Source organism: Pogoniulus pusillus, chromosome 36 (genome assembly GCF_015220805.1).
Source record: "Pogoniulus pusillus isolate bPogPus1 chromosome 36, bPogPus1.pri, whole genome shotgun sequence".
Classification (NCBI taxonomy): domain Eukaryota; kingdom Metazoa; phylum Chordata; class Aves; order Piciformes; family Lybiidae; genus Pogoniulus; species Pogoniulus pusillus.
Window position 1 is genome coordinate 6,324,845 of NC_087299.1, and position 15,553 is coordinate 6,340,397.

The 15,553-nt window shown below is 41.6% G+C and overlaps 1 protein-coding gene across 4 annotated transcripts in view; it reads right to left on the reverse strand.

The window, feature by feature from the left end:
• PRKCZ (protein kinase C zeta) overlaps window positions 1-15,553 on the reverse strand; it is a 47,109-nt gene that overhangs the window by 4,437 nt on the left and 27,119 nt on the right. For all 4 annotated transcript variants that reach the window (XM_064171927.1, XM_064171928.1, XM_064171929.1 and 1 more), the window contains 10 exons: window positions 14,817-14,898; window positions 14,060-14,112; window positions 11,938-12,126; window positions 10,557-10,654; window positions 8,207-8,293; window positions 7,075-7,210; window positions 6,240-6,327; window positions 5,929-6,048; window positions 4,685-4,764; window positions 4,021-4,110 (listed from right to left, as the gene is read on the reverse strand). In XM_064171927.1, the coding sequence (XP_064027997.1) occupies window positions 4,021-4,110; window positions 4,685-4,764; window positions 5,929-6,048; window positions 6,240-6,327; window positions 7,075-7,210; window positions 8,207-8,293; window positions 10,557-10,654; window positions 11,938-12,126; window positions 14,060-14,112; window positions 14,817-14,898 (1,023 nt within the window). The remainder of the gene's footprint in view (window positions 1-4,020; window positions 4,111-4,684; window positions 4,765-5,928; window positions 6,049-6,239; window positions 6,328-7,074; window positions 7,211-8,206; window positions 8,294-10,556; window positions 10,655-11,937; window positions 12,127-14,059; window positions 14,113-14,816; window positions 14,899-15,553) is intronic.

Consider the following 15,553-nt stretch of genomic DNA (forward strand, 5'->3'; position numbering starts at 1 on the left):
GCCCCAGCAAGGCTTTGCTTCAACATCTCTAGGGACAGTGACACCACCTCCCTGGGCAGCCCATTCCAATGCAAATCACTCTCTCTGACAACAACTTCCTCCTCACATCCAGCCTAGACCTCCCCTGGTACAGCTTGAGGCTGTGTCTCCTTCTTCTGTTGCTGGATGCCTGGCAGAAGAGCCCAACCCCATCTGGCTACAGCCTCCTTTCAGGTAGTTGTAGACAGCAATGAGCTCTGCCCTGAGCCTCCTCTTCTGCAGGCTGCACACCCCCAGCTCCCTCAGCCTCTCCTCACAGGGCTGTGCTCCAGGCCCCTCACCAGCTTCATTGCCCTTCTCTGGGCATGTTTTATATATATATGTATTCCAGGGTTAAGACACCAGTGTGACCAGCACAGATGGAGATGTGAGGGAGCCAGGAATTCACTGGGAAGCAAATCCCCATACAACAACATCCCTTCAGTTACTCGGTCTAGTAAGCACCATGAAGTCCAAGCCATAAGGAGGACAACATTAAATCCTGCCACACAAGCATGGCAGCAGGAAAGGACAGTTAAAAATGAATAGTTAAAAACTGCAGTAGAGTGGTAAGATTGCCACTGTGAGTCAGTCCTGGCTGTGCATTAACATTTCAACAGCAAGGCATTCAAGTAGCTGTTAAACATCAGACTGCCTCTTTTATCTTACACTCAGCAAAGCATAAAAGCACTCTTAAAGAAAACAGAGTGAACCTGCAGCCTTCACTTCAGGAAATAGGTGAAAAATATGTTGGTACAGCTCCTTACAGCTCCTCTGAACAGCTAACAGTAGCCACGGATTTATAGGGGGTTTTCTGCATAGAATGGATAAATACCATAAAAACAGGCACTAGGCTAAAAAGAAACTTTATCAACTGAGGGAAAAAATAAAGTAGAATTAAAAATGATAATAAAAAAAGGTTGTCTTGGTACTTCCCTGCCCACTGTTAAGCCACCCTACACATGGAGTGAGTAATCAAAAATGTTCTTGGCTGTGCCAAACAACTCAGATGACTAACAGCAGGACAAAAATGTTTCTGGTATAATGTTCACTTCACCATTATTTCCTTCTCCAATTAACTGGAGGTTCACACAGAAAGAATTTTTAGTCAACATTAGACTCTTGTTTCCTTCTGCTTCAACTTGAAAAGACTTGGAAAAGCTTTTAAGTCAAAATCTTTTCTACTCATTGCCTGCATTTCAAAGAACAGTCTAATAACTGGCATCCAAAGGATTTGTTCTTGTTCTCTTGAATACATTTCCCAACACTCTTTATAGGAACGTAGCTTCAAATGTATCTGACATTTCAAATCCTCCTGAGCAGCACTGCCCTTATCACATCACAAATCAAGAGCACAGCCACTTAAATCTTCCCATTAATCAGAGCATCACAGAATGGCTCACGCTGGAAAGGACCTCAGAGATGATCTACTCCAACCTCCCTGCCATGAGCATGGACACCTCTCAGTCTGACTCAGTTGCTCAAGGCCTCATCCAACCTGGCCTTGAGCACCCTAGGAAGGAAGCATCCCTTGTACTGCAGAACTTCTTCCTCAGCTCCAGCCCAACCCTGCTCTCCCACAGCTTCAAACCATTCCTTCCCATCTTGTCTCTAGACACCCTCATGAGAAGTCCTTCTGCAGCTTTCCTGTAGGATCCCTTCAGCTATTGGAAGGCAGCTCTCGGGTCCCCTGAAGTCTTCTCTTCTCCAGGCTGTACAACCCCAGCTCCCTCATCCCATCCTCATAGCAGAGGTGCTCCAGCTCTTGGATCATCTTTGTGGCCTCCTCTGGACTCTGTCCACCAGCTCTGTGTTCTTTTGATGCTGGAGACAGCAAGCCTGGATGCCATATGACCTCCAGCAGTGCAGAGAGAAGAGACAGAATCCCCCTTCTTGCCCTGCTACCCACACTGCTCTTGATGCAGCCTAGGATAGGATTTGCTTTCTGGGCTACCAGCTTCATGTTAGTTTTTTCAAAGAGATATTCAACATCAAATATTCAAACAAAATGAAAAACAAAAATCCATCAAATTTCAAATCAGCAGAAGTACTGCCCCAGAAGTACCAACTGCAATTAAGAGTTTCTTGTACCAAGAAACAAAACACAAATTCAGTCTTCTCTCTTCCCCTCCTCTCAAAACACTGCACAGAACAACAGAAACTCAGAACTTAGGCTCAATCATGAACAAGTTGCATTACAGCAGCATTAGGTAGCCAACATAAAAATAACACTTAGGGGAGAAGACAAACCAAAGGATTTCTGACAGCATTAAAGGCAGTCTTCATGGTACCCTGCACACATCAGGTGCACCACAACACTGAAGGTTAACAAGGAAGCGCTGAGCAGCAGGCTTTAAAGTTAAAATATCTCCATGCAGTTTTCTCTCCTCTGCCCCTTTCTTGTATGATTGCAGGCACTTTTGCCTGCCTGCTTCTTCTACACTTCTGTAGGCTTCCTAGGACTATAAAAATATTATGTGCCTATTTTTGCACTGTTCCATGAGGTATTAAATAAAGCAGTGCTGATAAGGCAGTGTTCCTGACAAAGCTGTTTCATTGCTCAAGTGCCAATAAACACAAGGATGTCACTTCTGTGATCATTCCCTACAATAAAGACAGAAGCAAGCACAACTTGAAAAAAAAGTTATTTCCATCCAGGTTTATGTTTGCAAAACCACTGAAATGCAAGTCAATTGCTTCACTATGAGCTACAGCCTTCCCTCACACCAGTAGTGAAAGAGAAAAATGGGCTAGAGAGATGCTGAGGGGATTGGAACATCTGTAATGAGGAAAAACTGAGAACTGGACTTATTAGTCTGGAGAAGAGTGGACTGAGGCAGGGGGGATCTCATCCCTGCTAGTCAATACTTAAAGGGTAGCTGTCAAGAGCACAGGACCAGTCTTTTCTCTGTGCTGCCCACTCACAAGAAGTAACAGGCACAAACTTGACCATAAAAGCTTCCACTTAAACACAAAGAGGAACTTCCTTAATTTAAGGGTGCTGGAGCAGACTGCCCAGAAAGGTGGTGGAGTGTCCATCTCTGGAGACATCCAAAACCCACCTGGAGATGTTCCTGTGTGAACTTCTCTAGGTGAGCCTGCCTTGGACTCAAATCTCTGAGAGGTCCCTTCCAACTCCTCCCAAGTAACAGAGAGACATTTAAAATAACCACATGCTTAAAAAGGGCCTGATCCTGCTCACGCCTACTCTTGAGACTAAACCCTGTTACCTACCTGAGTAATCCTGATTAAAAATAATTATGTCATTTTAAAATTCAGTCTTTTCCCTTTTAACTGCCAGCAGATGACAAATGCTCCATTGCTCTGAAGCACCTCCTCTTCCATGGCTGGATCTAAAAAGGTTTCATGACACCTCACCTCCCTGTTGGCTGCATCAAGATGACTCACTAACCTTGTCAAGGCAGAAAGGTTTCTAACTAACCAGAGAGGTGAAGGGCTGGAACAGGCCGTCTCTGCTATTCCACTCTTCCTCCTTCAGTGGAGCTCTAAACATTTACTGACAGGACTATAGGAAATGACCCCCAGAAGAGTAAGGCCCTGAATTCTGACACTGTCAATCTGTGCAGCCCTCCAGACTACAACTGCAGGCAGCCTGCACATATGCTGGGTACATGCTACAGCAGCAGAACTCAGCTCATGAGTTGGCAGAACCTACAAATAGAAGCTGAGGAATAAACGGTGCCACCAACGCTTCCAGTTGGGTTTGAAAACTCATCATCTATTTTAAATATGATACCCACAACTTGTAACCATTCTTGGAGTCTGGGAGCAAGCCAGACTTGGGGTCAGGAAATAAAACTTGTTTCCATTATGGTCATGACAGAAAAGCTCATTCCTCCATCACCTGGAGAAGGCACAACAGCCTCTGCATTTACAGGTTTGATTGGCACTGAATTTAATGGGGTTGCTGCGCAGGCAGATAATTAATGGACTCAAAGGATCTGCTGCTGTTGAATCTCAGAGAAACAGAAATGTTTTTACCAGGTCCCAGTCTATGCTGCGGAAAAACGTGTGAGACTTGATATCAGAGAATCCTGTCTGTGGCTGACAACCAAGCCTCTCTTTGGGGTCCTGTGGGAAAGAGAAAGTCAGGTCACATTCTGAGCCACTGGCAGTCCACGTTTCTCAAAGCCCACATACATGACTCCAGCACTCCTTGTTGCTATGCAAACTGCTGCTATGATAAACATCCCATGGCCACCATGGGATTTTTGTTCTCTTTTAATTAGAATTTGTTCAAAATCCCACTTCAATATAATATTTTGCAACTTCTCCAAGTTAAAACACGACTGATTTCTTCAGCAGTGTTTAATTCATAGCCTTCTTTTCTCCATTACAAACCATAATGGTTTTATGGCTTTCCATCAGCTTAATGAAATGAGCAATGAACATCAGAGGAGAAAGTTTAACAATAAACCTACAGGGTTTTTTTCTTCAGCTAGGTGCAGGCTTTTAGATCAAGCCTGTACTATGGAATTCCCTCAGCAAATCAGGAACTAAGAAGTGAGGGTTTTTAACACACAGGACACTAAGGTTTTATAGATTTTGTTAACAATAAGCAGATTAACTTCTTAACTCTATTGCTTTCAACAGGAAGCTCTGACTTCCAGATCTTTGATGCTAAAAATAAGAAAATGTTACTTACCTTGTTTAAAAATCCTTTTAACACATGGGAAGCCTTGACAGAAAGAAACCTTGGAATCCGGATTGGCTTCTCAAGAATAACTGTCAGAGGTTTAAAAACAGGTTTAAAATCAGCAATACTCATTCTTGCTTCATAGCACTGGCCATGATTTCAATACAGACCCTCCATGATTTAAGTGTGTTACCACTGGAAATTGGGATGATTAAGGAAATTACATGAATGATAAGAAAATTACATTCATTTCATTACATGGGAAAAGACCACCAAAAATAAAAGTTATTTGGAGCTGATCTATTTCTGTCAAGAAAGATCCTCCTGTCCTCTCATGTAGCACTGAAGTTTAAAAATTCAGCCCACAGATTTCCTTCTAACAAAGATATCCTCCACATAATTTGTTATTTTCAAACAATGGACATCTTAAAGAAGTCTTTTATCTTAAGACTTTCTAACTCCAAACCATTTCATCTGAGTCCAACAAAATAAATTCTTGGGATGAAGAACTAGAACTATTCATAGCATCAGCCAGGTTGGAAGAGACCTCCAAGCTCATCCAGTCAAACCTAGCATCCAGCCCTGTCCAATGAACCAGACCATGGCACTAAGTGCCCAGCCAGGCTCCCAGCCAGGCTTGGCTTCAACACCTCCAGGGACAGCAACTCCACCACCTTCCTGGACAGCCCATTCCAATGCCAATCACTCTCTCTGACAACAACTTCTTCCTAACATCCAGCCTAGACCTGCCCTGGCACAGATTGAGACTGTGTCCCCTTCTTCTGTTGCTGGGTGCCTGGCAGAAGAGCCCAACCCCACCTGGCTACAGGCTCCCTTCAGGTGGTTGTAGACAGCAATGAGCTCTGCCCTGAGCCTCCTCCTCTGCAGGCTGCACACCCCCAGCTCCCTCAGCCTCTCCTCACAGGGCTGTGCTCCAGGCCTCTCCCCAGCCTTGCTGCCCCTCTCTGGGCACATTCCAGCATCTCAACATCTCTCTTCAATTCAGGAGCCCAGAACTGGATGCAGTACTCATGGTGTGGACTGACTAGTGTTGAGTACAGGGGAAGAATAACCTCCCTCGTCCTGCTGGCTGCACTGCTCCTGATTCAGGCCCCTTATCTCATATCTGCCTGTAGATGTACTGTAGGCAACAATGGAAAAGGAAAACCTAACTGTCCTCCTGGAACTGCTTATTTCCATTATTTCTTCCCCCCAAGAACCACAAAAAAACCTAAATATCAAAATGACTGTACCTTGGAAGAGGTAATCTTCAGTGTTCATGTCTGGATTGTCAGTAATAATATCAAATGGAGACCTTCCTGCCATCATTTCAAACATCAGCACCCCGAGAGCCCACCAGTCCACACTGAACCCTGCAAATATGTGCAAAGCAGACTTTCAGCCAGGACTCCTTGAAGTGAGTTGTTAACTCTCCCAACAGAGGTTGAACATTTTAGTATCTTGTAGCTAAATGACAGATTGAACCCACTGACCACCTGATGAGGTCACAAATAACAACACTGCTTTGTGATTGATTACAACTACAAATTGAGTCACAGCTTACCATATTCTTCTCCTCTGAGGATCTCTGGTGCAATATAATTTGGTGTCCCACAGAAAGTGCTTGTAGTGTCACCAGGGCCCAAACCTTCCTACAGACAGAAATCATTCCATAAGTTAAAAGCTGACCTATTTTTCTGGGCAATTAATTTAATTAGATTTATGAAACCAAGTCACTTAGGAGGTCTAAAGACCTTCTTTTCACAACAGGCAAAATAAATACTTATAGTGCTCAAACCTGGCTTAGGGCTTCACAGCAAATTAATTAATGAAAGCCAAAACCACACTTGTAACATTTTTCTCACTATTTACAAACAGACTTAAAAACCTTCAGATCAAAACCAATTTGGAAGTCCCTTTGAAATAGATGGGGAAGAAAAAACAAACTCCTTTTAGGAATGAATTTGATGGTGGAAAAACAGTGTAGCATTCTTAGAAGTTGGTGCAATTTCTGTTGTGAGGAGGAAAATGAGATAAAGCTGTCCTCATTATGTCACCAAAAGATGCCTTAAACATGTTCTGAAATAACCTACATAAAAACTAGCATTATTTACTCACTCCTTGCACTTTCAAAATCAACACAATCCCAGTTTCATTGTCCCCAGAAAGCCCTTCAGCACTTGAAATGCATGAAGGAAAACATTACAAGCATGGTTCTGTTCTTCACCAGGCATTTGTCACAAAGAAGTTCCTATTCCACCCCCAAATTCTGGGCTCAGGAACACAAATGTTAAGGATAAACTGCCAGTTTTCTCTTAACGTGACTGGATGCAGTGTTTGGCATCACAACCAGAGAGATGCACTGCTGAGTGACAGAAGAAAGGGAAGAGAAATCCTACCTTGCACATGCCATAATCTGTTAGCTTGATGTGACCCTCTGCATCTAAAAGAACATTGTCTAGTTTTAAGTCTCTGTAGATGATGCCTCGTTCGTGAAGGAAGTTTAGAGCAATACAAATTTCAGCAGCATAAAACCTGAAATTAGAGAGGAGAAAATTCATGTTAGCACCAAGACTGCACAGTAGTTGGGGCACCTCAAAACATCTCTTCTTAAAAGGTCACTTGAGAGTCAGCTCTTATATGCCAACAGACATTTATCCATAAGCTCACTGATTTCTTATGTTGTAAAACCATTCCTCAAATTAAATACACAAAATAATTGGGTTCATTTTATTAATTAATATTCATTTTTCATCCTCACTAATTTCTCTGAAAACCCAAGTATGACACAGGAGCTCTTCATTTACAGCTTATTAAAGGTTCCAGTGAGACTTTCTGTAGTGCAAAGCCATGCAAAATAGATTTTTCATCTTCTCCTACCAAGACTTTATTAATTCAACATAAGACCAGAATAAGTAGCAAAGCTACATCTTCCATCAACAGATCAAAGAAGCACTACCTAAAAATGAAGCAATAAACAAAAACAAATAGGAATAACTGTTACTACTCATCAAAAGCTTTCTCTTCAAACAGCACATATCCTTCAAAATACTAATATGGAATGGCTTAGGTTGGAAAGGACCTTAAAGATCATCCAGTTCCAACCCTCCTGCCATGGGCAGGGACACTTTCCACTAGCCCAGGTTGCTCAAAGGCTCATCCAACCTGGCCTTGAACACCTCAGGGAGGAGGCATCCAGAACCATCTTGGGCAACCTCTCCCAGTGTCACCACTCTCCCACCGAAGAGTTTCTCCCTCAGCTCTAGTCTAATCCTGCCCCCCCTCAGCTTTGAACCATTCTCCCTTGTCCTCTAGATCCCCTCATGAAAAGTCCCTCTGCAGCCTTCCTGTAGGAGCTCCACAGGTACTGACAGCACTTGTTGCCAGAGCAGCAGCACAGCCTACACTTAGGAATCAACCTCTTGTTCTCTTTGCTGCTCATATTCTTTCATGGAATAAAGTCTGAAAGCATTTAATACAGCATTATAGCTCCACAGCACAAGAAAGCCACTCTCAGTGTTAGTGAAATACCTTGCATGTTCTTCTGGAAGTTTCCTTTGCCGTTGCATATGAAACATGAGGTCTCCCCCATTGACATACTCTATGACAAGAAACAATCTGAAAGTATATAATACAATTAATGGATTCCAAGGAAACTCTCTACAAAACAAAAAAAAAACCCCACAATATCCTTTTCCTATCCTTCTAATCTGAGCCATTTTCACTCCCTAGTCTTGAATTAGGCTTCCAGATTGATTTCTTACAGGAAAAGAAAATACAGCATAAAGGCTCATTAGCTCCTCTGAAGAACAAGGTTTTGAAACAGTCTTCTCAAAAACAAGAGAAAAGTCAGCAGGGGAAAAAAAAGAGCTAGAGGTGGCATCAGCCACACAGAAAGACTGCTATTAGAGTTTGCAGGAAGGGTTTCATCTCAGGGAAAATATGATCCAGGCAACACTGCCAAGGTCAGAGAGACCTACAGGATAGAAACATGCCGAGTGGCAGCTTCTTAGGAAGGTTGGAGCAGAATTTCCTTATGCATCTCATTTTCCATGAGTTGAAAATGCCTTTCCATACATCCACACACTGGAAAAAAAACACAGCTTCAGTCTCTCACACTGTTCTAAATGGCAGCCACTGAAGATGTTTGGTTTTCCTTTGAGAAGAATTCTTCATTTAAGACAGAAAATGTTAAAAACATAAAAAGGTAAACCAGGGAAAAAAATTCTGGTTGCATCCAGAAAATTAAAACTAATCCAGGGAAAAAAAGAATCCTACTTCCAAGTCTTGCAGTAGCCTTCCCAGAAAGACACAAACACTAAACCACAATGAAACAAACAGTAAACACACACAGCATTCCTGATATTTTGCTTCCAACTTTCCTATCCTCTTTAGAACCTTCCTGTGTCATCACCATTCAGAACCTGCAATTTAAAGCTCCTTGTGTCATGCCGAAGCACTTGCACACAAACCATTCCCATCTCACAACTTGTTTTCTTTGGGCCAGGTAACACCATATGATGGTGATGAATTTACACCTGGAACCAGCTTAGTGTTTCCCTCTGCTGTAAGGAGGTCAGAATTGTGATTTTAGTGTGCTACAGCTATAACCAAATTGTGAATTCATCACCCTGACAGAAAAACGGCTGAAGTTACAAACAACAACTCTAGTTTCACTGTAAGGAGAAGCTAGGTTGCAGAAATAGAACTCCTAAAGGCACAGCAGGAATGCAGAAAGTTTTGGCTATGTTCAGCATATTTCCTTTTCTATTTCTGCTCCTCAACTATGTCAGCATTGCTACCAAAAAGTGGAAGGCAGAGGACCTTTCTGTCGCTGACTTCAGCTTTTTTGCTTGTTTCAATATTAATAAGAAGCCTCATTCCCAACACTTCACCCTGCCCAACCACTTGAATTTTTATATTAGCTATCAAATATTACTTACTATTTGCAGAGGAGGTTTGTGAATGTTGGTTTAACTTAAAGGACCTTTCACAACAGTTTGCTAAACCTCTAAATATTTTAAGCCCTTCTAAACTTCTTTTTTTTTCCCTGTCTGCAAGACAAATTTCTTTTGGTGCAATCCTCAGTCAGTCACTTTTTGAGACCATTTTTTCTCCCTACTCCAGAATACTCCCTAGTTCATGCACTTTCAAAACTCTCTTCATATAGCTTCTTTAATTCCTTCATCTTAACTATGTTTGCCCTGCTAGGAAAATGCTATTTCCTGTGACTCTAACCACTAAGGGGTTGAAAGGTTGAGGGCTGAAGACATGGCCATGTCAAAAATGGCTAATACCTATTGGTATCAACAGGTGATTATTCCTAGATCCACTAAAACTCACTTATAACTGTTTGCACTCTCCACTGCAGGCCATTCAAGTAAGCCAGAGTGACTTCTAGCTTCTAGTTATGATACATATGGCACCAGGCATCAAAGTGAACTGTAAACAGGTGTCTGCAAAAGAGAAGGTCCCCAGCAAAGCACAAACCCCATACACACACCCAAAGCCTGTTGAAGAATGAAGAAGTGTAGCTTGGCCCTCCTCAGTAGAATCTGACATTATAAACTCTCTCACAAAGCTCTGTTTTATCCCTCTACCACCCTCCTGTTTCTGAAGCCACACGGCCTGTGCTCAGAGACAGTTCAGTTCCTCTTCTTGCTTGTTCAGATCTGGACCCAGACAACTCAATCTTCTCCACACCACAATGGCTAAGCTACCCCTCAAATACTGGCTTGGCTGCAGCAGTGAGTCCCTGCTATTAATGCCTCTTCCCAAGATCTGCTGCCTGTGTGCTGGCAGCGATGAGGTTTGCTTTGTGAGCAGCAGTTAGCACAATCATCAAGGTTTCCAAAACAAAAGAAGGTCAGATCTTTCTTACCGACTTGTTGTTTGAAAGCATGAATGTAAACCAACTAGGAATGGGTTACTGGATGCTTGTTCAAACACATGTTTCTCTGTCTGTACCCAATCAATATCCTGAAATAGAGTAATTGAACAATCAGAACTCCAGCTGGATAACCACTGGGGGTATTCCCAGAACAGAAATTATGAACATCTATGCTCCCTTACATATACTGTGGTTGGTATATCTGCTCTTCAAAAAGACAAACCCCCTAAGATTCTTTAAACTCCATTATGTATCTTCAAAAGTTTAACTATTTAGAAAGGTCTGCACAGAAGTTAAGCCATGAAAAAAAGAAAGATCCACAATATTTGCTACACTGCTCACACTGCCTCAAAAAAATTAATTCAGTTCTCTTGGAGGAATGATCCTAATGCTGAAGCAACTCAAGCCAGTAACATGATGGGAACCCCCAGCTTTCAAAAGGTTCTTCTTGCCTGAAAGTAAAAAATTAATTCAATGCACCTTTCAAAACCTGATTAATTGGTCCAACCAAATCCATTCTTAGAAGTATCACAGAAAGTGTTTCATACTTTAAGGGGGAAAAAAATCCTGAATACCCAATGAATACCATATAAAAGCCTAATCAATATATGAATGACTCCAGCACAGTACTGCAGAGCTCAGCATTTAATCATTTTTCCATACAACCACAGTTAGCTACTCTCTCTCCATGCAATACATGGCTCATGCTCCACCCTCAGCACCCTACCAAGAAACTAGAGGTAACTGTTCTAAAAATTCTGCATTTCCAAGAAACCCTTCCAGCTTTCAAAGCAACCTGGAGACAACAAGTATAGTGAGAAACCAGGCCTTGCTGCCAAGAAGAGTTAAACTGAAGTCTCCAAGGAAATCAAGGCATGTCAACAGTTAAACCATAGTGACCTCAAGATGGTTTAACCCATCAAGCAAACAAACACCACAAAAACTCCTGAGTACTGTCACTTCCACCTAAGTGCTATGCATCACGACTGGAAGAACAGTTTCAGCTGCTGTTCTGAAACAGTCTCACCACTCTGCAGCTACATTCATTTGCCCAGAACAAAGACACAGAAATCTTTTGTTTTCTTTCAAAATGAAGTGCCTAAATTGCACCCTGTTCATCTCATCACTTAAAGATTCGCATATCCAGGCTGGAATACTCACATGCATTCTAAGACTATCAATAACTGTTATTAGAACGAGGGACAACTCAGATTTAATCTTGATGCTTCATGCAGACAGGTTACGACAAAGGAGTTCAAAAGTCAGGCAAATCTGTTACACAAATGTTGCCTAAAGCCTTGGCTGCTTTCTTAGTTGATAGTTTTGTCAGAACATACATATGTAACAGAATGCAATTAACACAGACTTTTACCTCATCATCATGGACCAACTCCTTCTTCACTACTTTCATAGCATAGATTTGGTCATTCTTTTTTAACCGAACTAAAAGAACTTTGGCATAACTTCCACGTCCAATAACTCTGATCAAGTCAAAGTCCTGTAGTCCAAGCCCCTGAGAAATCTTAATCCCATCCATTCCATCAATGACTGGTTTGATATCCTGCACAAAAAGAAACAGAGAACATTTGCATAGCAGGTAACCATTAAAGCAAAGCAGCCTTTAGCCACCGGCCAGAACTTGCTGAGTTTCTGTGCCACTGGCATGCAGATCTACATCTGAGTGGCTGATTCTATGCACACTTAGAGATGTTTGGTGAGTACTGGGCTTGCCTTCACAATAAGTTACTGTATTTTTCAAGGCAGCAGTTCATCAAGGAAGCATTTCAACTTGACAACAGAAGCCAATGTCCAGAGTTTTCAGTCAAATTGTTGAACTGCAGGTCATGTAGAATCATCCTTTCCAATAGGAACAGCTTTGATATTCTGACAGATACTGTTGGACAAGTTAATAAAGGCTACCAAAAAAGAAGTCAGATAAAGAAGCAACTTGCTAATCACTATACCTGTCTTTGTTTCTCTGTACTAAGCTCTCTACAGTTGTAATGAAAACAAAGATCTCTGCCAGGTGTCTGGGAACACACAGAAGCAGATGCCAGTTTCTCAAACCTGAGGAACTTACAGGAAATGTTCCACTATGAAGAATGTTATTTAAAAATTCATGATTGAAAAAAAATACACATTTGATCTTGACTGTTTGCTGGAACTAGATGTAATCAAGCAAAGATCAAGCAGCTGAACTAGACAAATGCAGCACATCATTTGACATTTCCTGGTTCACCAATGCATAGAATGCTTTGACATACTTGCGTGGCCTATTTTTATCTGACCTCACACTACTGTACTCACAGACAGATCAGCATTCTGCTGAACTATGGAAAGTACTTATATAAAGAATCTTGATCTAGGATCAAGCTAATAGAAGAGCTTAAAGATTCTGGTCAACAAAGCTCCTAGAACAACACTTCCTCTCTTGAAGAACACCTTCAATTATCCTAGTAAAGCTCAAAAGCAAGGTGGGAAAAATCAGAGCAGTATGATCCAGGACAGCTGAGCAAACAGCACCTATCAAAACAAACACAGACAGTACTTCCCTGAGTAGAAGACAGCATTTCTAGATAGCAATTAAAATTCTCTGACATGGTTTAAATTTATACCTTTCCATCTCTAAATTTGACATCCAGTGTAAAGACATGACTGAAAATATGGCAGCCACTTACCCAAGAGCAAGAACTGCTCAAGGGTGAAATAATGGTAGTGACAAGCATTGTAGTGGAAGTAGAGAGGAAAAAAGGTGCAGTCTTATTGTAAGTGGGATATCAAACCAAGTGCTGCTGCTCTGCAGAGTGCATCCTATTTATTTTAAATATGCCAGAAGCATTCTTAAAAGAAGTATCTTGAAGCCCCTTAGAATTGAAGTGCAGTGGAATTTTTCAGACTGCTTTAAGGGAGTAACATTCTTGGTATGCAGAGACTGTGCCATCTACAAAGGAGCTAAAAAAGAGTTGAAGTGTATGCTGTTCTACTTTCATTTCCACAGGAGCTCTCTATAAATGATTAGGTATTACTTATGTGAAAAGCTCGGAGAGCTGGATAGTTAATGTATTATCAGGCTGAATCCACTTCCATAATGGTAGCCTACAAAGGCAGCCTGAGGGTGATAAAGGATGCACATCCATTAGAGAGCAGGCAAGACAATCGCAAAGCCACTGTTTGTCCAAAGGCCCAATAAAGGCAAACCCTTGGCTAAATCACTGTTGTTCCAACACAAATGGAGGGGAGAGGAAGAAAAGTCTCTCACATTGACTGGGATAACAAAAGCTGCATGCAGAAGAACTCTGAAAAACCCAACAGAAGTGGGTAAAGAATAATTAGCAACTTAGAGAAAGAAAACCCAGGCTACTTCTTGTTTTTAGAGTAGTAGAATAAATAAGTCACAGACTCATCACAGAATCACAGGCCAAATAAGTTGCTATTTTATGAAAGTTGTGTGATGAACACTGCAAATGAAGTACAAGAATCCTTTTAAAACATACCTCAGAGTCATCTTTAATAGTGTCATGTTTCCGGTTTGAAGGAATGTAGGAAACTGGAAAAGAAATCAACCAAGTGGTGTGGTTAAGGCCCTCACTAGAAATAATTTAACAATGGATAAACAGAAAGATGATTTAGTAGCTTAGGGTCAGCAGTTTGCTTGAAATGCCACAGGACACTCGACTGAATGTTTCCTCTTTTTCGTTGTAAGCCTCACAGCAGAGCTTAAAGGCACCGCAGAAACAACCAACCCTCAGACAGCAAAGAATTCATCAATGAACCTCTGAGCTCATAATAGTGTTTGACAAAGGGTAGAGTCATTTTGGAGAGTGGCTATGACAAATGAGCCCTTCAAAACCAGACAGGTTAGGCCATCAGGAATATTAACCTAGAAATGATTCTCCAAATCATTTGTGATCATTTGTGACAAAATGAACGAAATCCTTGAAGTCTGAGGGTGCACTTTTATCAGCATCATAGTTTGGATCTCAAGTCCAGGGGTTTTAAGAAGTAAATCTGCAATTGCCAACGGCCCTGTACTTCACATTCTAGAATGGTCTCAGAGAGTGTGACTTTAAAATTAAATGAAACTGGTCATATGCTTCAGAAATGTATTTACTGTAACTGAGCTCCTGAGGAGCATTTAGCTCATGGGACTAAAGGAAATAGAAAGTAAACTTGACAAAAACCAAACAGGCAGAATAGAAACTGAGCCTCCAAATGGGGAAAGACATGAGTTCAAGATTAAGAAGTACTCACTTCCATCAGTTTCTTCTGAAGGGAGGTCAACTTCATCATTTTTATCATCTAACTGAGGTTCCTGGGAAGGCATGACCGAATCCTTGCAAAACACACAAGTGACACAGGTAAAAACCACTGGCAAACCCTTTGAAGGGAGTCTTGCTATACAGCAACCACGCAATGAGAACCTTCCATGTGCACCTTCCAGAGTGGAAACTGGATTTTGTAGGAAGTAGTTCTGAATAGTGACACTTTGCAACGTGCTAGAGAACCAGCCTACTCCCATGTCAACCATTCTCTGCCACTACAACAGATGTTCAGCTCTCTTTTAAAAGTAAGATTAGTGTATTTTATTGCAAAGTTCAAACTTCAGTTCTATTTCAGACTCGGGAGTCTGTTTCACATGGAAGCCCAACAAAGTAAACACCCGAGCATGATGTTCCACTCTCAATTTAGAGCACTGGCGTATTGCTTTCCTGTTTAAAAAACATGAATTGATCCTCATTATGCAAGGGCACCGCATAAATTGGTAGAGAGCACAACACCAAGTAGCTGTAGGATACGTTTGGACTCCAGTCTCATTCACAAGTCAGACTATTCCAGTTTATGCAACATGCATAAACAAATTGGCAGAGAATCTAGTAACATCAAGGCAAGTCAAATGACATGCCAGAGAAAAATACTGGCTTGGGGTTTGAGTTAAAAAGCCAGGGTGCCATTGGTTATGGTCTGTGATAAGTACAGGAAAGGGTCAA